This window comes from Camelus ferus, chromosome 14, assembly GCF_009834535.1.
Source record: "Camelus ferus isolate YT-003-E chromosome 14, BCGSAC_Cfer_1.0, whole genome shotgun sequence".
Taxonomy (NCBI): Eukaryota; Metazoa; Chordata; class Mammalia; order Artiodactyla; family Camelidae; genus Camelus; species Camelus ferus.
Window position 1 is genome coordinate 33,509,127 of NC_045709.1, and position 26,012 is coordinate 33,535,138.

At 41.6% G+C, this 26,012-nt stretch overlaps 1 protein-coding gene across 3 annotated transcripts in view; it reads right to left on the minus strand.

Annotated features, from left to right (window-relative positions):
- Positions 1–26,012, minus strand: part of PCCA (propionyl-CoA carboxylase subunit alpha) — a 330,985-nt gene that overhangs the window by 9,302 nt on the left and 295,671 nt on the right. For 2 of the 3 annotated variants that reach the window (XM_006195197.2, XM_032496718.1), the window contains one exon: positions 5,076–5,216. In XM_006195197.2, the coding sequence (XP_006195259.1) occupies positions 5,076–5,216 (141 nt within the window). Of the gene's footprint in view, positions 1–5,075; positions 5,217–7,471; positions 7,620–26,012 lie in introns of those variants that run through there. The other variant, XM_032496717.1, reaches the window with a different exon arrangement.

Here is a 26,012-nt window from a genome sequence, read left to right on the forward strand (position 1 = left end):
TCAAAAGTGGAGCCAGAGCCTCTAAGTCACAAAGAGAACTAGTTCAAACTGATGTCCTTTATGGTATCTTTAAGAAAGCAGTCTGGATTCACTCCCTTTGTGAAGTATGCTGCTTTAAAGGACCCAGTGAAATAATATTTTTTTATTTTTTAATATTTTTAGCAAAAAGGTGAGAGAAGATATTTTGAATCTCATTAGGGTTGGGAACTATCATCTTCAAAAACATTTAAAATAAAGACAATTATACCCTCTAATTCCAAGTAGAGTATTCCTTCAAAAACAAAATCAGATACTAAACTTGTAGAAGACTCACCTATGATATTTACTGATTGATCTATAAAAACATTTTATCTTATATTGATAATTATCACTAAGTTAAACTGTAAAAGTTCCCAAATTGTTACTACCAACAAAAATTAATCATAACATTTAAAAATGTCATCTGGAAAAGACAAAAAGGCCAAAATCAGGATAGCCATTACCTCTGAAGAAGGCAGGACAGGAATTCTACAGCAAAGAGGCCACAGGGCACGTTTACTCCAGAAGCAATGTTTTACTGTTAAATCACATCCGAAGCAAATATGGCAAAGGTGAGCAGAGAGCATGTGAGCGCTCATAACTTTCTGTACATTGGTAGTGTCTCATAATTTCAAGTTTAAAAATGTGACATAAGGAATGCATGAGTCTAGCTGCACCTGCTCTGGATGTAATCTGAGGTACTGGTAAAAGCTGGCACACTGTCAAATAAACTGCTTGAATAACCACTGCTATAAAGTATGTAAATTTAATTCTTGCAATTATTTTATGATTGTAAATCAAGGTATCCAGAAACTGGAAAATGTATCAAACAGCCAGGCCAGGTTCTCTGCCAGGGGAAGATGCACGCACTGATACGGGGCTGCGTGAGGCCCACTAGTCACTGCCAGACGAGCACACGTTGAGGGGGCCCGATCCAGCCCACTCGCGTGTGGAAGACCTAAGGGCCAAGGAGGTCTCAAATCCTGCTTCTTCAAGAAATGAAAAGTAAAGGTCTCTTGCCAAGTTTCTGTGCGATTTCCCTAGATCAGCGGTAAGCTCCGTTACAGATGGTTTAGGGACAAAGGGGAGGTGTGAATGTCAATCTCTGAACCAGGGCCCCTATGTCTCCATCCAGCTCAGCGGCCGTCCACCTGCCTGGAGCCCTCTCCCCAGAGCATCACACACACGGAGAAAAATCAGGGTGCAATCCGGGTGGTACTCCTGGTAATGATTTTTTGTTCTCATTGGTGCGCTTTATGGTCCAGCACTGTTTGCCTAAGGCAGTGTTGGTGAGCACGGCAACCTCACACTACCCTTCTGCTGAGGCTCAGTTTGGATGTTCCTCATCTTAGCCCCACAAAACACCCCAGACTCTGTCTGCTAATACTGACAGGCTAAGTGGCAAGAAAAAGCAGCAACAGGAACTTAATATCAACCTATTATTTCACCTGGTCTGACAAACTAAAAACTCACAAAATAATTGAGAAAGAAGGAAATGTAAAAGGGTATACAGCGTGCTGCTGGTTCTTGGCTCACATAGTTTGTGCTGTATTAAATAAGATGAATATTTCTGATGCAGATCTGAGACGACTAGAGAATCTAAACAAAACTAGAAAGAATCTTAATTAAATTCAATGTTAAAATGTCCCCGTCAGTTGCCTCATTTTTATTTTTATTTTTTGTTTTGTTTCTGATATCAAAAGGCTGAGCAAACAAATGTGCTCATACCGACCTTATTTTACACTTCAAAGTCAACAAGAAAATTGTGCCACCCATTCAGCAGCTGGAGTCTAATGCTGGAGAAAAACGTATGCAGCATTATTCTGGAAGAATATATATTTTTAATATTTTTGTTCAAGAATATTATAAAGATAGAAGTTCAAAAACTTAAAAGTAAGTTATTTTAAAAATGCTGACTTTGATTGTAAAAGTGCCCTGGTTTATGATGTTGTTAAATGTCATAGGTATTTCTCAAACTGAAGTGAAAATCAGTTCTTGTAAAAATATTTTGAGAAGGCAGATAAAAGAAGACACATAGGGAAGTCCTTCCATTGAACTGTTTCCTGAATTGAATGTGACTCTAGTGTCCAAGTACATGCCTGCCTCCTCCTTGCTGGTTTGCTTGCCGGTAGGCATTCTACTGCTTATGAACTAGCATCCCCTCCTGACAGATTCGAAAAGCCTGTCATACAATCACTCAAAAAATGATTTGACTACTACTTTTAATGTTAAACAGCATTTAATGGACGTTGAAGAAGTATCAGCAACTTCTGCTGCGCGAACCCCAAACAAGCGCTTAGAGTAAAACCCAGCTCCGTGCTGGGGGAGGGACCTTCCCCCAGAGCCGCCTGGGCACACTCCCCACTTCTAAACGGCCACCCCAAATTGTTGTGTCCCGAGGTCTTTAAACTCTTAAACCTGTTTACTTCCCAGAACAGATTTGTTCTCTACTGTTTATGTGATGCTTTTGTGGGACACATTATTGCCAGGCCCACCACTGTAAGATTTGTTAAGCTTTACTTACACTAAACATAAAAATTACAGATAACTGGAATTTTAACTATAAAAATAACATTATAAAGGAAAATAGAATACTTGTAGGTCCTTATTTTTTTGTTGTTGTTCCTTGTTTTCCTTGAAAATACGCACAGATGATTGATTCCATTATCTTTCTACTGATAGAAGTGGAGCCCTGGCTCAGCTGTTGTTATTCCTAAGAACAAGACACACGCCCTGCAGTGTTAAAATAACTTTAAACTGCAAAACTTAAAAGCTACAAGTATCGCTGTTTTAAAATGGCCTCAAGTATGTGCCGTGCCTCTGGTCCAAGGAAAATTTCTTGTGTTTTAATTACACAAGGCAGATTTAACTGTAGAAGCTGGTACAAGAGCCGATAATTAAATGTCCCACCCTGTGCCTGATTTAGGTATTAGCAGTTTGGGACACTTTTCACAAATAACAACAGGGAAAACACTGATCAGAACACAATGGTACAGAATATGAAAGGAAGTTCTGCAAGGACCAAAGGTGGCAGCGGATGCCGGAGTGAGGAGTGAAAGAACGCACCTGCTCTCCATGACCAGCACACGCGTGCGGAGAGAAAGGTGAAGCCCAGACCAGGAGGGGTTCCCCAGGGGCGCGCACCCACCCTCTGATTTAAAGGAATACAGGAAATAGAGGCCCCAGTCTGTTCTCAGATCAAACCATTCTCGAAGACCCACATTTAATTATTAGTGGTGGTTTTCAGTATCTGAGTTCCCCCAGTGAACCAAGGACTGATGCCACACTGCTCCATTTTACTAAATGCATCGCTTTCCCACGTTAAATCGTTAACCAGGAAATGGAAAGCATGAAGGCTAAACCCTTCGGTATCTGGAGCAGCTAGACTAGGAGCGAGCAGTGGCTAGAAACAAGGAGGCTGCAGGCTCCGGGTTCTCTGCCAGGGAGGCAGCGCAGGCAGGGGCCGGCAGACCGCAGTCCCCGCTTGTGCTCCCAGCAGGAGCTGCCACCCCCTCCTCGCCCCCCAACCCTCCGCTCAGGTTCTGACTCAGGTGTTGGAAAAGTAAAGATTTCCGTTAAACACATTTTTTTCCTAAGCACAAATGTGATTTTATAATTAAAGCCACACCATTAGGACTGACAAGCTCAGGATGGCAGTGTACAGCCTATGTGGCTTCCAGAAAAAGCCTGAGGAGGAAAATTAAAGAACAAAACAACCCCCTCACAATGTTTACCAGCCTCCACCTCTAGTCACGAGATTCCACTGGCTCCGATCCTGTAGGGAGTGTGGGCATTCTCACTGTCAAGGCCAAGGGGCTATGTTCTTAGGACCCTAATCCTTTAGAAGGAAGATACATAAGGTGACCCCCCTCCACATTCAACACATACATATCATTTTTATTATGTATCACCCCTCCCAAACCCTTAACACTAGGGTGTTAGACCACCTTAAGGAGTGCTTTCTTCCGGGAGCTCAGTGCTCTCAAAGCAAACATAACAATTCACAGCTCCTGAACCTCTTTTATGCTTTTCCACTTCTCTATCACCAGGTAAAGCAATTGTTAAAGTCGGTTTTCCAACTTCACAAATCAGTTTCAGGACTACTGGTTTAAACCACTGAAACTGATCATTTTTTCCTAATAGTCATCTATTTTAAGGGCTTTTCTAGAAGCTAGTGCCAACCAACAACATGAGCTTTTCTCAATATTATATACTTATGTTGTTAATAAAGAAATACAGAGGCAGTTTTCATGTAATCTTTACAGGAAAATTATTATAAACTCCTACAACTTAACTGAGATATAAAATGGAATCACCGTATCATCTATTAAGGATTATCATGTTTTGCTCTTATTTTCCAGCACATAAACAAAAAATGCAAGGACTTAAGTGCTCCTAAGAAACCTTCTGGTCACCTCTTTGTTTTCTTTTTGCTTTTGCTGCTAATCAATAGATTTGTATCTATGCTCTATGACAAGGCATGTATCCTTCCAAACTGTCCAGAGCATGTAACCTTAAGACTGCACATGGGAGGAAATATTAATATAGCTTTGATTTGTGCCTTAATGTCACCAGGTCAAGGTGAAAAACTTCAAAACTGTGATCCTAAATTTTATTTATCAAGTTACAGAAGTGCTCTGACACTACACAGATTACAGAATGAACTTTCCTTCATACCCTTCTCAGTATTCTAGAAAATGTGCAAAAAGTTCTCCCATCGAAGGGTTATTTCTTGGCATGACTTCTTCAAGGATGCTTAAACCACAGAGAGCAAACAGAAATTTTAAATAAAATGCTTCCTGAAACACTAAATTTGCTAAAAAAAAAAACAAAACAAAACAATGAATCTGGCTTTATTTCTGTTCCAGTCCTCAGTCATTTGGGAGGAGAGGCACTCAGAGATATTGCTACTAACCTAATTCAGATGTGAAACAGTTGGACGAAGAATGCACAAAAGCAACTCCGCTGTTTGGTGGGTAGGATGACTCAAGAGAGAACCGCACAGAAAAGGATCTGCTTCAGTCTACCCCCATCCCACAGACAGGTGTGGTCCTTACCAGGTCCCCAGGCTTTACAGAGACGGCCACCACCACGCCAGGCATCGGGGAGTGCAGAATACTGCTAGTGTCCTCAGCTGCTTTTTCCAGCATAAATTTGTTCAATTCTGCAGCGAGTTTGGTTAAGATATGCACCTTGTACTTAAGGAGGGGAAAAAAACATAAGTGAGATTAAATGATGAACTTTTTCTCAACATAGCATTCATTCAAAATCAGTTTTTAGCTTTTAAGTGTAAATTACAACATCTCTGAAATCAAATGGCTTTTAATTATTGTACACAAAAAGAAAGTAGATCAGTCTGTTTCTGGCTCATGTTGTGTACCAGTTTAAGAAATTTCTTGAAATTTGAGTGATTAATTATGGATAAACAGTAATCATCCTGTATCATTAAGAAAAGCATCTCAAAACTTGATAAAGAAGACAGTGAGAATTTCCTTGTATACCCTTTACCACTTACAAACTTATCCCAATTAACACAAATTCTGCAGCTGGGTGGACACAGGGAGCGGGTGCTGTGAGCACACCTGCCAGTAGATGGCAGCAGACTGCTGTGTCAAACTCCCTGCTCCCCTCGGAGCCGCTGGACCATGTAGCAATAAGTTAAGACAAAGGGTTTTGCTATTTATTTGGGCCAAAATAATATTTAAAATCCCATTTTTTCCAGTGACATAAAATGTTATATCCATGAGTGAAAGAGCTGGCTTTTCTTTTTAGGCACATTATGTAGTCTTTTGAATGTTAACAAGACAGTTAGGGCAGATAAAGATGAAAGATAATGTATCTTCTGCACTAGGAGACAGTAATTCAAGATTTTAAAACCATTGAAGGAAAACAATCTGCACATCCCAGTATTTTAATGGTACATTTTGGAGGTGGCTCTCAAACATGAGGGGTATGTTCAAGGCAGTCTGGTTAAACAGAATGTTTCTAATAGAGGATTTCTGCCAGGCAAGGAAAATTCTAGATCTCCATGAATAAATATGTGAGCTCCAGTTTGGTCTGTCCAAACAGAAACAAAATAAAACAGTTTGAGGAAGTGTTACTTTGTGAAGTTGGAGGAACCACCTGAAGATTTCTGGATTCCTACCAAATGGCATTTCCCTTGGGGGAGACAGACACAGCACTGGGGCAACTCCATTGTGTCCAAAAAAAGCCGCTGTAACTCAAAGCCTCCTGTGGGCATCATAGTGGCCGGGATGTGAAAGGAAAACAGAATTTACCCTTAATTCTGCACAGGGACGGCGGAAAACTCTAAGTGTGCTCTTTACAGGGCCTATTTTGAAAGGCGTGGGGGAGGGCTCCACGGAAGAGCTTTGATGGCCTAAGTTCCAAGCAGATTAGCGACACTGTGACAGGTTGAATAATAACATCTTTTGCATGTTTCTTTACTCCTGAGTGTGTGTTTTGCAATCAAGACATACAAGTGTCTGCCCGCTTCTGAAGGATATGATCCTTAAGTGAAATTACAGTGCAAATAAAAGCTTTTTGCTCCTATTAAAATTCATCTGAGTCATAAGTGGCAAAGGAAAAAAGCAAGGAGAGTGCACTCTGCTGTCACTCTAATAAACATTCTGGGCAGAGAGTCTATTTATCAACGATGGATTGTACCTCCAAGTCCTTCATTAAATCTATGGGGGGGGGGCTGGAGGGAGAAGGGAGAATATAATTGTACCAAATTGCACACCTTTAGTATCTGTGCTCGGCCTTGGAAGAGAAAAATCCAACATCACGAGAAGCATCAGAGTCAACAGAAGAAGTTACTTTTCTGGCTGGCACTGCCCTACACCTCCCCTTCCCGTGACTGTTCTGCATCGGGCCCGCTGGCTGGTTCCCCCATGGCATACAGATCTCTTTTTCTCCTTATTTTTCGCACAACTTGACTTCAAAATGTGAACTCAGGGACAGTATCTTTCCACACTGAGGATAATGATTTATCACATTTCATCACGGTGGATTCCCTTAAAAACTAATTGCAGCTTCGTCACAAACAAGCCTTAATACAAAGCGCTAAGATTGCCCCAAGCTCCATTTCTCCCTAGAAACGACAAGATCCTGACTAGAACTGGATCCTTTTACTATTTTTACAATTTTCATATCTTTTGGATTCCTTTCTCTGCAGGACTCCTGCTTTGCTTGGAAAGAGATGTAAAAGAGCCACAAAACTCACTGCCTTCAGATGCGGTCTTTGTTACTGATGAGATGTTCCTTTTCCTTTTGTATTTGTTTATTGTTCTTAAATCTGTTTGGGGGATAAGCGACTTATTGTAATCACAAGCAAAAAATAACAACGGTGTAAATGCCTCTGGAGAGGCCCTGTTGCACATAGTTGGCTTAGACATGACCTCTCTGAATATAAAAAGAGGAGGCAGAGAGAAGGTTCTCTTTTTAAGACTACCTTTGATGTTGTCCTGACCCCGTCGGAGTGCCCACACAAACACGCCTTCTTAAAACAACCTCTTGGCTGGGCCGTGTGGCGGTGCACGGGGCCTGCCAGGGCGGGATCTGAGCGGAGCGCAGCATATGGGCCCATCAGAATGAATTGCCTGGTGAGAAACGTAAAAGCTTTTTGATGCCCCAGAAAAGAAGTCATTTAAGAATGTACACTAGGGCTTTCAAAGCTTATGATCAAAACTGCTATTTATTGGTTTCTCTGAATTCTTGGGGCGGGGGGCACAGAGCAGCCAACGAGGTGAGAGAGGGGGGAAATGCCCCCTAACGCGTGCAGAGTCTGGTTTTATGTTAGACATTTGAATATTCCTAATGGGGTCTGTAGCAGGCTCCCTGGAGAGTTTGATTTGCAGTTGTGTTATTGTTTTCAAGCAGATAAACCACAAACTAGATACCTTGTGGGAGGGAGTCCAAGATTTTCAAGTCTAGGTGATAGAACAGAGAAGCACAATCCTGGAAGAAGCTAGAAGGTTCTCCCCCTGCGAGGTCCCGAGAATCGTCTGGTTGAGGATTAGAAGCTGCTTATTGGCAGGGCTGGAAGCCGAGTACCTCGGGGTTCATCAGGATGGAACCTCAACCTGTGGGTTTAGGGAGGTGCTCTCCAAACCACAGTCACATTATTAAGTTCTTGAAAACAGCCCTCACAGTGTAAGTCCAAGCAGAGAACAGGTGCTCTCCGGGCCTGGCCCAGCCAGCAACCCGACCCACACAGGGCAGCGAAGGGCGGGAAAGAGGCCTTCCCTAACAACCTAATTATGGTCAAATGAACCCACCCTGGGTTCAAACCAAATTAATTGTATGGTGTCTGTGACATAAAACCACGTCTAACCAGAAAATTTCCCCAAAAAAGTTCAAAAGGAAGAGAAAAAAATCATACCCGATCTAAAGGGATTAGGAAGAAAACTGTAAGAGATGGACAATTAAAAGGAACACAATGGAATTGTTTTAAAAATGAGCACACGGCTCTTAACCTGGAACCGTTTCCAGGGGGAAGGGGGCGGGCAGAGCACGGCGGTCCTCAGGGAAGGACAGGACCAGCCATGGTTTGGGGGGGAGAGATGCTTTTTAACCAGACTTGGCTCACAAAAGCATCCTGCCAGCCGGCCTGCCCCCTGCGCCCGGCACACGGCCCGCTCGGCGCCCTGGACAGCGAGAGCCCTCGCGGTGGTCGCGCTGCGGTCTGTGTGGGTTTAGCAGCTCCTCGTGGAGCTGAAACCCCTGTGCTGCTTTCCGCGGCCTCTGGCTCCACCAGCAGTTTTACACATCCGAGGTGCTCACGGGCTTGGACCATTCAGGGGCCTGTGGACCCCTCACAAGATGAGTGCTTCCAGTTTGTTTACCTGTTTTTTTCCGTTGTGACCTCAGAGCCTCTCAGGAAGCCTATACTGTACATCGACCCTCACCAAGTAAGGTGACAAATACACTTCTTCAAATACAAGGATCTCTTCTCAAAGTTTTACACCTTCTGGCCCTAAGGCACTTCAACCTTAAGCTGTCTTCATTTCCACAGCACGGCAGTGAAAGCTAACGTGCAAATATTCCTCTAAAAGCCTCCTTTCCTAAATCTGATTGGGAGAGAAATTGTCAATGTTTGTAAAGAAATGACCAGCTGCAAAAGTGATGCACTTTTGGGAGCATGAGTGTTTCAGAAAAGTAGGGGAAAACCACACAAAACAGAAAACATTTAGGTGGAATCAGAGCTGTAATTCAACCTTGTTTTCCTTTCCGAAATTCTTTCTGGGATACACAATTAACACTAGAGGAAAAACAAAGCGAGGGTTCGAAGCCAGGCAAAATACACTCCCCTCCACCTCAGCAACAGGCCCTACCAAACCAAACCAACAAAAACGCCCAGGAAACCACACTACAAACATACAGAGCTGAAGCCTGCAGCCATCCTCCTGGAGGGATAACCCAGGCGAAGAAGGTGGAAGGAACAGACAGCAGTTAGAGCGCCCTGTACAGCTGCAGTCACCCGGCAGCCTGCTAGCCCACGGCTGTGACAACTCCATCGGCACAGTCTCAAGGTAGCTGTCAATCAGGATGCATCATTTAATCCAACAGCACTCGGAGGACTTTCCCCGACAACCCACATGACAGCATATCTACAGCTCTATTTACATCAGCGCCCAGTTGTGTTTACAATGCTGTTGTAATTAGAAGAGACGCAACAGGCAGCATTATTGAAGGCTCCATTTTGCAGTCTTAACCCGTAAAGTGTGATCTTGCTTCACAGAGTCATGCTAAATGACAAAAGGCTATTTTCTTCAATCTCCCGGCTCAGACAGCACTTCATTTGCAGCTATCTATAATTAGATTAATGGTGTAGTGCAGTACAAAGCAGGCCCACTTCACATCAGATAGCATATGAATTAGGACAAACACTTATTTCAATTCCAAGCAGAGAAAGCAATGACTAGGGTATTTAGCATACCCTTTATGGTGGAATGAGATGTTAATTGTGTACCATTACCTCTAAACTGCTTGCTTGTTGTATAAATCACTGTGCTAATTGATGCAGAGATAGAAATGTAGCCACAGGCAAGAAAGCAAAGGAATGAGGGCTGAAGATGGTGGATAAAGGATTATCGAGTAAAACCATATGGAGATGAGGTTCCTTTGAAACCTCTCCTTTCTGCCCACGAGCGGGGTTTCTTTAAAGTACAGAAGAACTCTTGTACCAGGAAAGAAATTTTCATTTTTCACATTTCTCTTTAAAACCAAATTTCTTTTAAAAGTTCCTGGCTACCAGAAGTCCAAATAAGAGGTAGGTGGAATTAATCTAAATATACATTTATAAAAATATGGAACGTGTAGTTTTCCAATAGTCAGAGCTCCCTGTCTGGTTTTTTCCCGACACATTCATAGGACAAAAATAAAGTTTTCCCAAGATTTGAAGTTGTTCTCATTGACCAAAACAAAACACAAAAAAACTGTGCTGGTTTAGGTGTGCGTTAAGACTTTAATTCTAAAGAGGCATCTACTCAAGCTGTGATTTCAACAGAAGAGAGCCATTTCCACCTGCCACTGAAACAATGGCAACACCATCACCAAAACGTGACCATCTGACTACCCTGTGGTTTCACGTCGATAGAAAGGAACTAGAAAGATCTTTTTTCTCGTTTTTTTCCCCCCTAAAACTAGCAAAAATAATAAACAAAAGCACACAGTAATTTAAAATCCCGCTCTTTGTTAAAATGTCCTGGTCAGCGCTCCACAGCTCTTACTGGGGTAAAACGAGCATCTCAGAAGCACAAGCAGAGACACTAAATGCTGTACTCAGAAGTCCAGCCACTCAAGATCCACAGACAAATGTGTTCCTTGGAAGCTCATAAATCAAGTGCATGCACCCTGTGTGCGTGTTCACAAATTTTTTTTTTATTAATAGCAAAGCAACAGTAAGGTGCAAATTACTGCTGTGCACTTTTTCACAAATTCCGCTGCTTAGTAATTAGCACTGTTACCACAAAACTTTACACAGAGAACAAATACAGTGGGTCAGTTAATAGTTCAAATTCTCAACTTCAGAGTAACAGTTAATATATCTATCTATTGCAAATGCACATTTGAGAAATGCTGTGTACAGTTTAGCCTCGTGAAATACAAATACCATATTAATGTGCAAGACAATAAAGCAAGGTCCCAAGAAAGTAGAATGTCTGGTTCAAGTTATCACCCCTGAATCTTGGGGAGAAATAGTCTAGAACGCCTTGGTTGGGGGCAACAGAGCACCTGTATTGCAATTGCAAATTCAGCAGCTTCGGGTCTGGTCAGTATGCTAAATAATACTTAAAAAGACATGAAGAAACATGAAAGACCCCTGAAATGGAAACAAATGCTAGCAAAACAGCGTGAACTACCCTGAAATAACGCCTCCCAAGCATGCTGCAAGGTGACAGAAATGGAAATGCATGGAAGAAAAGATCTGGAAGCGGGGCAAGGGCCTGCTCCCAATCATTAACCACTTGTTTAGACCATTTAAACTAGAGCAGTGCCGCCCACAGCAAAATGCCAACACGCCCCCCACTTGCGGGTCAGCGATGCTGGTGTTAACAGCAGAAAATATATGGTTTCTGATATTGCGCCCCAGTTCCTCAGCGTTTGCTCCCTTTAATTGAAAAAGGCAGTTCAACACAAAGTAAATCACTCAGTTAGGGTAGCTGTTTAAGAACACGTAATTGACAGCGTCGATATGCTGCAGTGACATAATGCGTCGCTTTCAACACGTCCACCTACATTTATGAATCAATCTCTCCTCAAGGTTTCATTGTTTAACTGCTAAGTTGGCTCTTGAACTTCAGTGTGCCACAAGGAGCCTCAACGGCCGTGAGCAACGATCTCATTAGGGACAGTTTTTGAGGGAAGAGTCACAAAAAGAAATGGGAGGGAAATTCCAACAAAATAAAATAACAAAAATGCATCAAGTCCACTGCAGCAATTCACCTTTCAAAATTTTGGCTAAAAAGGGAAAAGTTTCCAGAAAAGAAGAACAACTTCAAGGCTAATAGCAACACCTTTGATGAAATGAGGTGGTAAGTTTGTGTGCATCTCCAGCAAGTTCCTAAAAGACAACTTCCTCGGGAGAGGAGAATACGGGATGTCTGTCACCAGTACAAAAGTCTAACCTCATTTTTCTTACTGTATTTTTTAATCGGCAACACGAGGGTCCTTCCAATTCTAGTAGCCTAAGATAAGCAACTTGCCTTTTTTAAACAATAGTGCTGAAAATTAAATTGAAATTAAACATAAAATCCAGCACCTAGTAATAGGACTTATTTCCTCAGTTGGGCTCCACTGAGGGAGGTTACTTTCCTTGTAATTTGAAACACTTGTGTCTTAATACAGACCTAAAAATGATGGAAAAGAAAAGAAAAAAAAAACTACTGTACAGAGAGGCAACCCCACTCCCAGTCTGCAGGGAAGTCAGCGGGTTCCTGGAGGAGTCTGTTAATGGGACAACTTCCCAGAGCGGGGCGTTGGGGGACGCCGCGTGCAGGTGTCCGTGATAAAGGGGCCCAGCCTCGGCTTCGCCCAGGTGCCCGCAAGCTGTCTAGCATATGCCACAAGGGAAATTTGCTGGAATAAGTGGCACCTTCCCATCCACAAAGGCAAGTCCATTGACAATGCACTGAGCAGAACTCACAAAGTAGAACCTGTGCGTTCTGTTTGATCAGGAGCCTCCGTGACACATTATGACTATAATGAGTCATTTCTTTCTCTTTTACACAAGAAAAATATTATAGATCTTGGAAAGCCTTGTACTCAATTATGTAACAATACCAACCAATATCTGTTAACAGTACACGCTGTGTCTATTCTGTATCCTGAATTGTTTTATGTAATTACGAGTTTATAAGGTATTTGGTAAACCAGTCGGAAGGTACCTTTTTAAAGCCCTATATAATTTGGGGTACAATGAAACATTCTCTTGAAAATCTATAATTAGGGCAGCATCAGCTTACAGAAAAGTACAGGAAATGTTATAAAAACACAATTATGTAAATAAGCACACAGGTAGGGAAGCGTACCATTTTGCTATGTCCCCCCCCCCTCTTTTCACTGCCTCTTCTATGTGAACAGTTCTTTGCTCCTCTCAGGATAAAGTAATGCCGTCCACAAGGTGCAGAATAAGCAAACTTTGGGGAAAGACTTCGGGGAGCCCAGCCTTCCCTTGCAAGTTCTTCAGTGCTGAGTTGGAGCACCAGAGACCTGGCAAGTGTGCCAACACCAGGGGCTCAACATCAACCATGTTTTGACTTTATATGGATTTTTTTAAATGATAAAATATTTTTGCTATTATGCATTCCCTGAAGAAACTCAGAATCTAATATGCCAAAGTGTTGGCTTGTATCAGGCAGAAATTCAGAAACTAAAATATATAAAGACAAAGCAAACAAAACTCAAGATGACAGTAATACTGTGTAGTAAACTGTTGGCCGAGAGGATCAAAGCAGAAAACAACTTAAGAGAATTATAGCAGGCCTCCCCTCCCCCCAAAATGCCCCTTTGGTGGAAGGACTGTTTGGAGCTGAAAGCAGGTAGCTCTCTGTCCTCCCCTTTCTGTACAAAAGCGAGGCATAAATTTCCTTTGTAAAGGTGTCTCTCTCTCTCCCACACCGGGAAGAGAACCACTCAGCACCTGAGAGGACTCTCCTCTGCACAATAAACCTTACTAAACAGCCCTTTTTAAAATCATACATTTCCTAGTTCCCTTCTCACAACCTATCCCACCCCAGAAGCCCCAAGCCCGTTTTTCCTTACACAACCTCTTCTCCACACTGTACTGCCCTTTGTTAAGATGGTATATAACCCCAAATTCTCACTGCCTCCTTAAGTCACATTTCTTTGTGAACTCCCATATATAAGTAAATAATGTAAATTTGCTTTTTTCTCTTGTTAATCTGCTTCGTCAGCTTAATTTACAAGGTTCTAGGCACTGAATATAAGAAGATAGAAGAGAAAGTTTTCCTTGTCTACACAACCCAACAGCCATTGGTCCAAATTACTGGGATTGATCTCTGTCAGGGAACTCTACTGCTCAGCAATTTTGTTTAGAATCCTGACATACCTGAGAAAGTTTCACCAGAGCTACTAAATGGACTTCTGAATGCCACCTATTATGCCTTATACGGAACATACAACACTGAAGGCAGGTGAGCTCTGTAAAGCCATGTGGTCAGTCTAGGGAACAGGAGACATGGCTGTCATTCTGGAAGCTGCAAATGTGAAAAACACACTTCTTTGAAGCCAAATGACCTGAGTTTGATGTCACCTTTTGGCCAACTGACCTAACTTCTCAGAACAAATTTCTTCATTTCTAAAATCAAGATAATAATTAAGTGATTAAATTAACAAAGATTTGCAAAGTAACTAGGAAGCACTTGACAGTAACTACTCACCAAGTATTTCCTGTCTCCTTCTCAAACATCTCAGATTGTCCAAGAGACACTGGTGGATTTTTTTTAACTGCATATTGTAAGACCTCTTGGATTAGCAACTTCTGATTTTCTTTTTCTTTTTTTTTTAAATTGAAGTATAGTCAGTTACAATGGATCAATTTCTGGTGCACAGCACAATGTCCCAGTCATGCATATACATACACATATTCACTTTCATATTTTGATCTAGCAACTTCTAATTGTTATACCTCTAGCTCTGTGGGTCCACATTTGGGAACAAACAGGTTAAATTTTGCAAACACAGAAACTAAGTTGGTTCTGGTATTGAGAGAGCTTCTAGAGCAGGCAGTGCAGGGCTGTGATTATTCTTGCCTTAGACACTTAAAGACGTGCGTGGGGAACTAGAGAAACAGTTTGGTTTATCCATTCAAAACCCATTTATCAAGAACATCTGCACAATATAAGAATACAAAATAAACAGGAAAAAATGGCTGCTGACCTCAAACACCATAATCTGGCCAGAGAGAAAAGACATTCATGAATGACACCACATAAATATAAATATATATGAATCCTACAAAGTATGTGGTCAATGTGAAGACTTTTTGATTTTAGTCCCAATCTTAAAAAAGTCCTCCCAGGTTGGAAGGCAGGCAAGGACAGTGATTTAACTTTTAGGATCTGGGGTCAGATACTTAAGGTTTCTAACTCCACTACTCAGGAGCTTGGGAACAGTACCTACATTTTCTACATCTTGGATTCCTTATTTATAAATTGTGGATCATAACAGTGCCTACTTCAAAAAGTTGTTGTGAGAAACAACCAATGGATCACTGAATATCAAAGAGGAAACCAAAAAATACCTAGCGACAAATGAAAACAAAAACACGACGATTCAAAACTTATGGGATGTAGCAAAAGCAGTTCTAAGAAGGAAGTTTTTAGAGATACAAGCTTACCCCAAGAAACAAGAAAAATCTCAAGTAAACAACCTAACTTAAAAAGTTTATACCGCATAGCACAGGGAACTATACTCAATATCTTGCAGTAACTTACAGTAAAAAAGAAAATGAAAACAAATATATGTATGTTCATGTATGACTGAAGCATTGTGCTGTCCACCAGAAATTGACACAACATTGTAAGCTGACTATACTTCAATAAAAATATTTTAAAAAATAAAAACAAAAAAACTTAACCTTATACCTAAAACAACTGAAGAAGAACAAAACCCAAAGTTAGTGGAAGGAAAGAAATCATAAAGATCAGGGCAGAAATAAATAAAATTGAGACTAAAAAACAATAGAAGAGATCAATGAAACTAAAAGCTAGTTCTTTGAAAAGATAAAAAAAAAAAATTGATAAACCTTTAGCCAGACTCATCAAGAAAAAAAAGGAGAAGGCCCAAATCAGAAATGAAAAAGGAGAGGTTACAACTGACACCACAGAAACACAGAGGATCATGAGACCACTATGAACAACTCTATGCCAATAAAATGGACGAGCTAGAAGAAATGAACAAACTCTTAGAAAGTTACAATCCCCCAAGATTGAACAAGGAAGAAATAGAAAATATAAACAGACCAATTACCAGTAATGAAATTGAATCAGTAATTTAAAAACCTCCAACAAACTAAAGTCCAGGACCAGATGCCTTCACAGGTAAATTCTACCTGTGAAGTTAGTTAACACAGATCCTTCTCCAACTATTCCAAAAGGTTGTTGTGAGGATTAAGTGAATTCTTTTATGAGGAAAACTCAGAAGACAGTAAATGCCATATTAGTATTTAATAGCCATCACTACTATAGTTTTTGTTGTTTTTGTTACTATTAATACATGTCTACAGATAGTGGAGAAATTAAGTAAAATGGGGGAAAAAACACCACTTTTTCACATTCTGCTCAGAATACTTCTGGTCACCAAATGTGTGGGCACTTCCCCCACACCAAGCAATTCTCTAATTCTCTTTGAACACCACCTGAGTGTTCTACAATTCAATTCATTTCTGTCACTATGATCCCACAGGTCCTTAGACTCGGTCTCATAAGACTGCCTCCCCCCCAACTTCAGATGCCAACTGCAAGTCCGGGTTGTCACTTGTGCTTCCGACCAACCGGCTATCAACTGGAGGTTCCCACAACTCTCTCCTTAGTTTCGATAATTTGTTAGATAGAATGGCTCACTAAACTCAAAAAATAGTTTACTTACTAGATTACAGGTTCATTGTAAAAGGATACAAACTCATGAACAGCCAGATATAAAAGCTGCACACGGCTAGGCAAGGGGGAGGGGTGCAGAACGACCACGCCTCCCACAGGTTTGCCAACCTGGAAGCTCTCCAAACCCCTTCAGTTAAACATTTTTTTTTAATGGAGCCTTTCATTGCATAGACTTGATTAAGTCACTGGACATTAGTGATGAAGTCAACCTCCAGCCCCTCTTCCCTCTCTGGAGGTCAGAGGTGGGGCTCAAAGTTCCAACCCTTCAATCACGTGGTTGCTTCCTGGCAACCAGCCCCTCCACCTCAGGGGCTTCCTGAAAGTCACCTCATTACCCTAAGCTCTGCTGTGGTTGAGGGGGGCTTGTTATAAATAACAGAGACAATCCTTTTACCCTTATCACTCATTTTACTTAAGAAATTCCAAGGGTTTTAGGAACTCTATGCCAGGAATGGGACAAAGGCCAAACATATATTTCTTATTATAAATCACAGTATCTCAAGTCAAAATTCAAACACCAGAATTCTTGGGCAAATTCCCTGAAAAGACACTGGCGGCTGCTCCAAGTAGGTGGAGAATTAATGAAAACATAGGATCTCAATCTCTCTCCTTCAAGAGCACATATCTTACAATTATTACAATTATTAATTCTTCATGCCAATTCTCCTCATTTGGAATTTCCTCTGATAATATTTTTAGCCTAATAACTTGGCCTTCCACTCAATTCTCACGAGCTCTTTCCTGACTGGAAACTTCACCTTATCTGTGTTGAACTGACTGCCACAATCTTTCCCCAGACTCTGTGTCTATGTGCCTAATTCTACATGTCAGGAGAACTCATATTTGAGGAGATTTACTAGAAAAAGACAACTGGGCAGAGTGAACCTTGAAAGCGCTTATAAAATTGAACGTGTATTCTGTGGACTTAACCACAGTTGCAGGCTGGCAAAGTCCGGCACTACAGAGGTGTGCAGAACCAGCTCACAATCCCCCCTCCCTCCACTCCCACTCCCCGGAAGTCATGGTAACAATCTGTACTGAAAATCTTCTACTCACGTGAATCTATACAAACATAAACTTACACATCATGTTTATAAACGCTTTTACACTGGGTAAATACAACAATGACACCAGTCCGTTTAAATAGGGGACAATCCGTGATGTTTTGCCATTTGACATCCTTGACTCACTCTATAAACTTTGAAACACAAGGCTGTTTAAGACAGAAAGACCTTCAGGTCACTTCTTTTTCTTTTTCCATGCTGGGTTCATCTGAAGCGGAGAGGAAGTCCCCAAACCCCTCCACAGTACACACAGGCTCCAGAATGTCACCGAATAGCCTCAGCTGGTCCTGCCAGCCCCTCCTACCCAGGGCTCAGCTCCCCTCTCCCCGAGAATTACAAGCCCAGTGAAGGCCCGGGTAAGCCCCCCCAGCTTCTCCAGCCTCCCGCCTTGGCGCTGACAGATCACACGCCAGCCGTCTGCTCTAACTCCCTCTCCTTTTCTCAACTTTGTTCCTTTTTTTCTAATTATCCCCAGCAGCGTGACTTGCTATCTGTATATAACAGATAACTGCCTGGTTGCAATGACTCCACAATAATTTTGTGGAAGCCTCTGTCCTTCACCCTCACAAGAGTGTATATTATCTCCGATACTAACATTCATACCAATCGACATAAAGCTCTCAGAAATTTATAAACTGTCACCACTCAGTGATTTAGAGTCTAAAGGGCCAGAGATGCCAAAAGCAATCACTAAAAGCTTTAGTCACAGAAGTTAAGATCTTTTCCCTGTGGACTGATTTGTAAGTGATAGCTGTCTAATCAAATTGAAAAAGGCCAATCTAACTTTTACCATCACAGTTAAATAATGTTACTGTGAACCAACACTAGGAAATATTTCACTTGTGTCTATAATCTGGAGACCAGGAGGACTGAATCTCAGCTCTTCTTTGCTGATCTGCAATTCTCTCTGGGCTGAAAATCCTTGAAAGAGACCGTCCTGGGAGAGACGGGATGGGACGGTTGCTGTGGGCAGCCCCACTCCATGGCATCTACCTTAGTGAATCCACCCTGAATCAGGGTCGGGGCTCAGGTACACAGACTTGGAAACTAGACTTCCTCTCTAAGCTCAGAATACATTGTTCTCAGCCAGACGGACTCACTGGTCAAGCTCACAAGAAACGGATGTGTAAACTCTTACGAATTTACAGTCAGAAGTATATTTATAAAGGGAACTAGCACATCCCCCAGCTGTAGTATGGGTACATAAATTACAGTCAGCGGTCATTGGATAAATGTGGAATCAGCAGAGGGATCGTCAACTGATCTAAGGCAGTGCTCTCCACTGCATGAGCACGAGCAGTTGTTCTCAAAGGAGAAGCACCAAGAAGCGCCCAGTGGGCTTGGCAAACCCAGAGTGCTGGGCCCCACCTCCAGAGTTTCTGATTCAGGACTGGGTTGGGGCTTCCACTTCCAACAAGTTCCCAGGAACCACACTTGGGAAAGTATGGACCCAAGACACCCTTCCCCACTACTGAACGGCCTTCCTTATGGGACCATCTTAGACCATCCTGGCTGCTGTAAAAGAATACCAGAGACGCACGGCCTATGAACAGCACACACTGCTTCCTCACCGTTCTGGAGGCTGGGAGTCCGAGATCAAGGCACCGGCAGGTTCAGGTCTGGGGAGACCTACTTCCTGGTTCACAGACGGCCATCTCTTTGCTGGGTCCTCACTGGTAGAAGGGGCGGGGGACTCTCTGGGGCCCCCTCTTCTATAAGGACACTAATCCCATTCATGTCCTAATCAACTCCAAAAGGCCCCACTTCCAAACACCACTGCGTTGAGAGTTAGGTTTCCACATATGAACTTCAGTGGGGAGACAATGTTCTGTTTATAGCAGGATGTGAGCTCATGGCCGCTGAGAAGCCTTTCTCTCCCTGGACTCACCCGAACATAAAAGCTTCTTTGACTCTTGTTCTAGGTAGAAAAATCTTCTTCTGCATGATACAGTCTTCCCTCCTATATGATAACCACTGATAAACCTACGACATTATGAGTACAGGGCTGGTACTCTACAAACTGGGGCTCCGACTGACTTTATGTGGCCTCTGATATGTTACTTTCTAGCCTCATTTCCTCATCAATTAAATGGGGGAGAACACTGCTTGTCTTATAGAATTTTTAAAATTGTGTTAAAAAAAAACCAACAAAAAACCCTTGTATGCCTGTTTTAAGATTTGAATGAGATAATATACGTGAACTATCTGGCACAATTTCCAGCACGCAGAGTGCCCAGTGAACGGTAACTATTTCCATGACTCTTGTTATAAACTGAGTTGTATCTCCCCAAAATTCACATGTTGGAGCTCTAGCCCCCAATGTGATTATCTGTGGAGACAGGGCCTTCATGGAGGTAATTAAGGTTAAATGAGGTCAAAAGGGTGGGGCCTAATGAAATAGGGCTGGTGCCCGTATAAGAAGAGGAAGAGACACCAGGAGTGCACAGATGCAGAGGAAAGACCATGTGGGGACACAGGAGAAAGAGCAGCTGTCGGCGAGTCAAGGAGAGAGGCCTCAGAAGAAGCTGAAACTGAGGACTCTGTGGGGCCCTCCTGGGTACAAAAGCGCCTCCACATTCCCCGTTTGTTGTAGAAAAAGGTTTTAGTCTGCTAGGACTTCCTTGAGTTGCAAAGAGCAGACTGAAGCAGTTACTAATTGGGAAAGTGAGGGAATGCAGAAACAAAAGAAAAGCAGTCAAGCAAGAAAAGTAATGATAGGTTAAACAATAGTTCAGCAATAAACCAGAGTCCTGGTTCGTTCTCAAGGGATATACATAACAATCTGACACGTATCTTCGAGTGTTCTGCAGAAACGAAGACCCCCATCCAGGTTGAAGATGGTGACTACATGCTGACCAGGAGCACAAAGACCCCAGACTGGCTGAAACCAGAAGGTTGATGATTAAGATTCCTGAAACATCACCCTGTTACCTCATCATGAACCAATCAAAAGAAAAGTACACAGCTGCAACCCACACCCCAAATGTTGCTTTTAAAAACCTTCCCCTGAAAGCCATCAGGGAGTTTGAGTCTTTTGAGCATTAGCTGCCCTTTCTCCTTGCTTGAAACCCCACAATAAACGCTGTACTTTCCTTCACTACAATCTAGTGTCAGTAGATTGGCTTTGCTGCACAGCAGGCGAGCAGACCTGGGTTTGGTTCAGCAACAAAACAAAACCTGCTGACACCTTGATCTTGGACTTCCAGACTCCAGAATTGTGAGGAAATAAAGTTCTGCTATTTAAGCTACCCAGTCTATGGTTTTGTGTTATTGCAGTCTGAGCTAGTAATCTTGCTCACAGAACGAACACCTTTAATGTACCTTCTGTATATATTCAGTCTTGCCTACTTGATGTTTCAAAGTTTTAGAAGTGGTTTGGTGTCTACAGTTACTCTCTCATTAATTTTTCTTTGGCCTCAATGTAGTTGTCCCTGAGTTATATCATATACTTTATTAGAAGGGTGAGATTAGGGAAAGAAACATGTTAACATAGGTGGAAGGACTCTCCGGTTCCCTAAGTAAACTTCTGAGGTTGAAGAATAGCACTGGGCTCAAAGTATCTTCTGGAGATGGGTTCTCTTTAAATGTGTACACATTGTAGATGGACTGAAACCAGGCATAACTACCTAATATCTTGGCAACTGGAGGAGTATTCATTTGATCTCTTGGTTTATTAAAAGCTATGGGGAAGCTAAAAAGTCCTAGAAAAGTTGGCAAGGTAACTTCAAATGGAATGCATATGTTATTAAACAAATGTGTTAAGTATAAATTCCTTGAAAAGAAACTTTAACATTAAAAAATTATAATATATCCAAAGGAGAATGCTAGACTCAACAAAGGACAACACACATAGTGCTCGATCACTGTTGCCTTTGGTCTGGTATCTGCAAGAGGAAATGATACACTGAACAACTGTGACTTTTATTTAACTTTCAACCTCATTAGAATATGGAGAGTCTGGTAACTCCATTTGTTTTAAAATCAATCACCTCAATCTGAAGGAGGTCCCGGGAGAAAATGGACTGAACCAGAACTGTTTAGCTCTTCTCCTGGACAGAACTTCATTCTTGCCAAATTTCTTCTTTCAGTTAACTTCAGAGGAGACCTGAGACCTAGAGTGATCTGAGGATGAGTTTCAAATATTGTCTGTCTTATTTTTTTAAGTGAATCTGTTACTCATTCCCTCCAAATGACAGAAGCATGATTTAAATGAATATTCCTTTAAAACTTTATGTTTGAGGAGACTCTTAATTTGGGGACAATAAACACTAGCCTCTCTAGTAAAGTCTCAGGACACCTGTGAATCAGAAACATACAAAATATTTTTTTCTTGGCTTCTGTGTTGTTTTGAAAATCATCATCTGTGAAAGAAAAAACTTACTTACAATGTCAAATATATTTAAATTTTGTTTATGTCAGGAAGTATGACAAAGTTCACATGAGCTTCGGTCTTATTTTTGTCACTCAACGTGATGGGACAAAGTGCTTCTCTGTGGCAAAGTGCTCTGCAGTGGACACGTCGCAGCAAGGAGCTTCGGGCTACCTCGGGGACGCTGGTCACCACACTCTCTACCACGAGAGGGCACGACACAAAAGGCTGGAGCCAACTGCACTAAAATGTTACTTGTCCCAATATGAAAGTCTGTCCTGTGGCACCCTGCAGGCTTGCCTATCATCCTGCCAAATAAAGGAGGTCACCTAGTACCGGAAAAGGCGAGGATGAAGCCGCGTGGCCTAGAAATAGTGGTGCCTGGGCCAGAAAAAAATCGGACCGTTTTCTCTGTCAAACATTAGAAGTCATCATCATCAGAATTACAAGTATTTCATTAACATCTTATATCCCAGGGAATATGCCATTTATTTCTGCCCAACATCCCAATGGAACGACAACTGTCTTCCAGGGCAAGAAGCTCGAGTTTCTCTAGTATGTGAACACCGATGCCGACAAAGGAAAAAATCTTATTTTCTAAGCCTCTTTTGGGAACAGCAAAGGCTACTGATATTTTAGAATTGGTGAAGCAGTTCTACCTGAGCAATGGGAAAAAGAACTCTGAGTGCTCTATGCACAGACTGCACACCTGTGATTTCTCCTACCTGTCACCCCAACTCATGGTTTTCTCTAACATCATGAATTGACAGCAATCATTCTGCCCACAATGCTGACGGAAGCCTTGCTGGCTATCACTGCTAAGTTCTTAGAACCAGAGAATTGAGTCAGTGCCTTGTTAAAAGGTTTTGACAAGGTGTAGGGGCAAAATACAACTTTTTCCTCTACTATAAAGAATATGCTAACATAATAGGGCTGAATCTTTAAACTACTCCCATCCCAGAAATATCACTGTGAAACAGTTCAACAGGGAGGAGTGAATTTTCAAACATACTTAAAGAAAACAGTTGGTAACAGGCTATTATTCAGCCATAAAAAGGAATGGAGTACTTATCTATGGTACAACAGACGAATCATAAAATATATTACATGAAGTGAAGGAAGTCAAACACAAAAAAGTCACGTTATATGATTCCATTTATATGAAACATCTGGAATAGCAAAATCCAGAGACAGAAAGTAGACCAGTGGTCACAGTGTCTGGGGGGAGAGAGGAACGGGGAGTGACTGCTTAGAGGGCAGACAGTGCCCTTTGGGGTGACGAAATCGTCCTGGGAGTATGTAGAGGTGACAACACTGTTAATGCACTAAATGCCACTGAATGGTACGTTTCAACAGGGTTAATGATTAATTTTGTTATGTAAATTTTAACTCAATTTTTAAAAAAGAATACATTTGGCCACAGAATGTTATAAAGCTTTCATCTGAAAGCTCTTCAGTTATGAGTATGTATGCCACTAACTGATTTGTGGCTGGCCTTTCTCCTTCCTTTTTTATATGTCTTCACCAAAAGACAGTAATAACCTCTGTGTGGTAGGGATCATAGTGTCCCTACAGAGAAGACACTCAATTTTATAGGTGAAAAAAGAAAAGAATCTATTATGTTCTTGGCCAAAAAAGATTTTTTATACATGTCTGTACCAGCAAGAGGAGGCAAAAAAGTGGCTAACTACAAAAAGTTCCAGCACTGAAGCATGAGATTCCATGAGCCTCAAACCTGACAATTTCTCTTACAGAGAAATTTATGAGGTCTTGGAAACCTGGAAAAATTCTTTTGAAAATCTCTTTCTGCCCAGACATCATTGAAATTTAGACAGAGGTTCATATTCTTTTTCTTGCTGACAGTATCAGTAATGCTCACCTTGCAGAGATGACCTCACTGACAGGAGAACAAAGGAAACATCTTGGCATGAATTTAATTTGAAGACTCTTAGAGAGTCAGTTTCTTGACAGAAGCCTGGAAAAGTCCTGGCTACTCTGACTATATCTGCTACCTCACGCCTGGGTAAGTCAGCACATGTTGCCACTAAAATAAAAAAAATTTTAATTGACTGAGTGTCAAAGAAGACGGAGAGACTATACAGCTTCGCTATTCCACAATATTAACTTCTTATTCCAGCTTCTCAGATATGTACTTCAAAGCCAAAATCAGGTTAACTTTGTTTTATTTGCATAATTTTTCATATTTTATTTTCATTAATTTTTAAACTCAAATAATGTGAAAAAAGTAACAATTTTTTGCAAAGATAATATTTATCTTTTATGAAAATATAATCAATTTCCAGTGCAACAAAGTAAGTTGTACATCCTGATAATGTAACTTCTATGACTATCAAATACTGTGATTCCTCCCCCGCCCCCTGTGCTCCACTTTTCTGTTTTTCTTGGCATTGTGTAAATTAGGGGAGAGAGGACTGTGGAATTCAGAGACAAAAAGAGACTCCACAAACCCCGAGAGACAAAACACACCACCCCTGCTTCCAGCTCCCCATGAGACCTCGTGCTGTCAGATTTCCACCTTGGGATCCCATGATCCGAGAATTCAATCCTAGAACTCAAGTTGCCAACCCTTGTAGTTTCCTACATTACGCAGCTTCATGGCTCCACGGCTGTGTTCGGGGCATCATCTCCTTCTAGAATATCCTCCCCATTTTCCTCTGCTTGGCTGACTCACACTTTAAGTCTCGGTCGAGGTGTCAGCAAGTCAGGAGCCTTCCCCAAACCCCACTTTCTGGCCCCCACGGCAGCCTGGTTGTCTGTCTGTCTTACCTACCATATTATGTTGAAATTCCTTTACCAGACAAACACCACTCTAACCAAGTAATCGAAGTAGTGGCACTAGCAATGGGAAAAACAGAAACGAGCCCCTCATCCTGATGTGAGACGCTGAGACAGACAAGCATCTCTTCTGTGCTATTCCTACCAAAATGTGTAACTTAATCTGATGAGGAGGAAACACCAGACAAATCTAAATTGAGGCACACGTGACAAAATAAATGGTCTGTCTTAAAAAATGTAAAGGTAACCAAAGGCAAAGAAAGGCTGAGGAACTGTTCTAGACTAAAGGAGACTAAAAGACATGAAAACTAAATGTAACATGTGATTCTGAGTTATATCCTGGACCAGAAAAAGACAACATTTTTTCTTGTACTATAAAAGACTGGAAAAATATGGAAGGCATGTAGGTAAGGCCACAATGCTGTATCAGTGTTGATTTTCTGCCCTGTGGTTATATAAGGAACTGTTGTCTTATCCTTGGAAAATACACACCAGTATTGTTAGCAACTTAGTAAAATGGTGCAGAGAAAAATAATTATACAGAGAGAATGAGAGAACACAATAAAGCGACCATGATAAAATTTAACATGTGAGGAATTGATAAAACTATATGGACATCATTTGTACTATTTTCACAACTTTTCCAAAAGACTTAAGTTACATCAAGATAAGTTTAAAAAATTTTAAAGTACAATAACCAAAAGAAAAATTTCCTTTGAGATGAGAGGAATAAACTGTGGGATTAGAAAAGTATGCACTGTGTTCAGGGTAGATGAGAAACCCTGCAGTAATTACTTTTAAAGCAAAATCAGTGGTTACACAGAGTGCTAATTGGAAGTTGGCACAATTCCAGGTCACCAACACTATCTCCCAAATTAACCCAACAAACTGGACAGCAGAGCAGTAAAAGATATTTTCTTTATTGTGCAGTCATAAACGAGAAGCAAGAACACTGTGAACAGTGCTGAGCTATCTGCCTGCTTGACAAATAAATATTTTCCTCATCGTCTTCACGAACTAAAAAACCCATCACTCCCTTAAAGGCAATCGTCCTACAAATACCCTACACAGAATACAAGACAACACACTGCACGAGGACTACAACTGGTGTCTAGTGACGCTCACCGCCGGCAGCAGTGT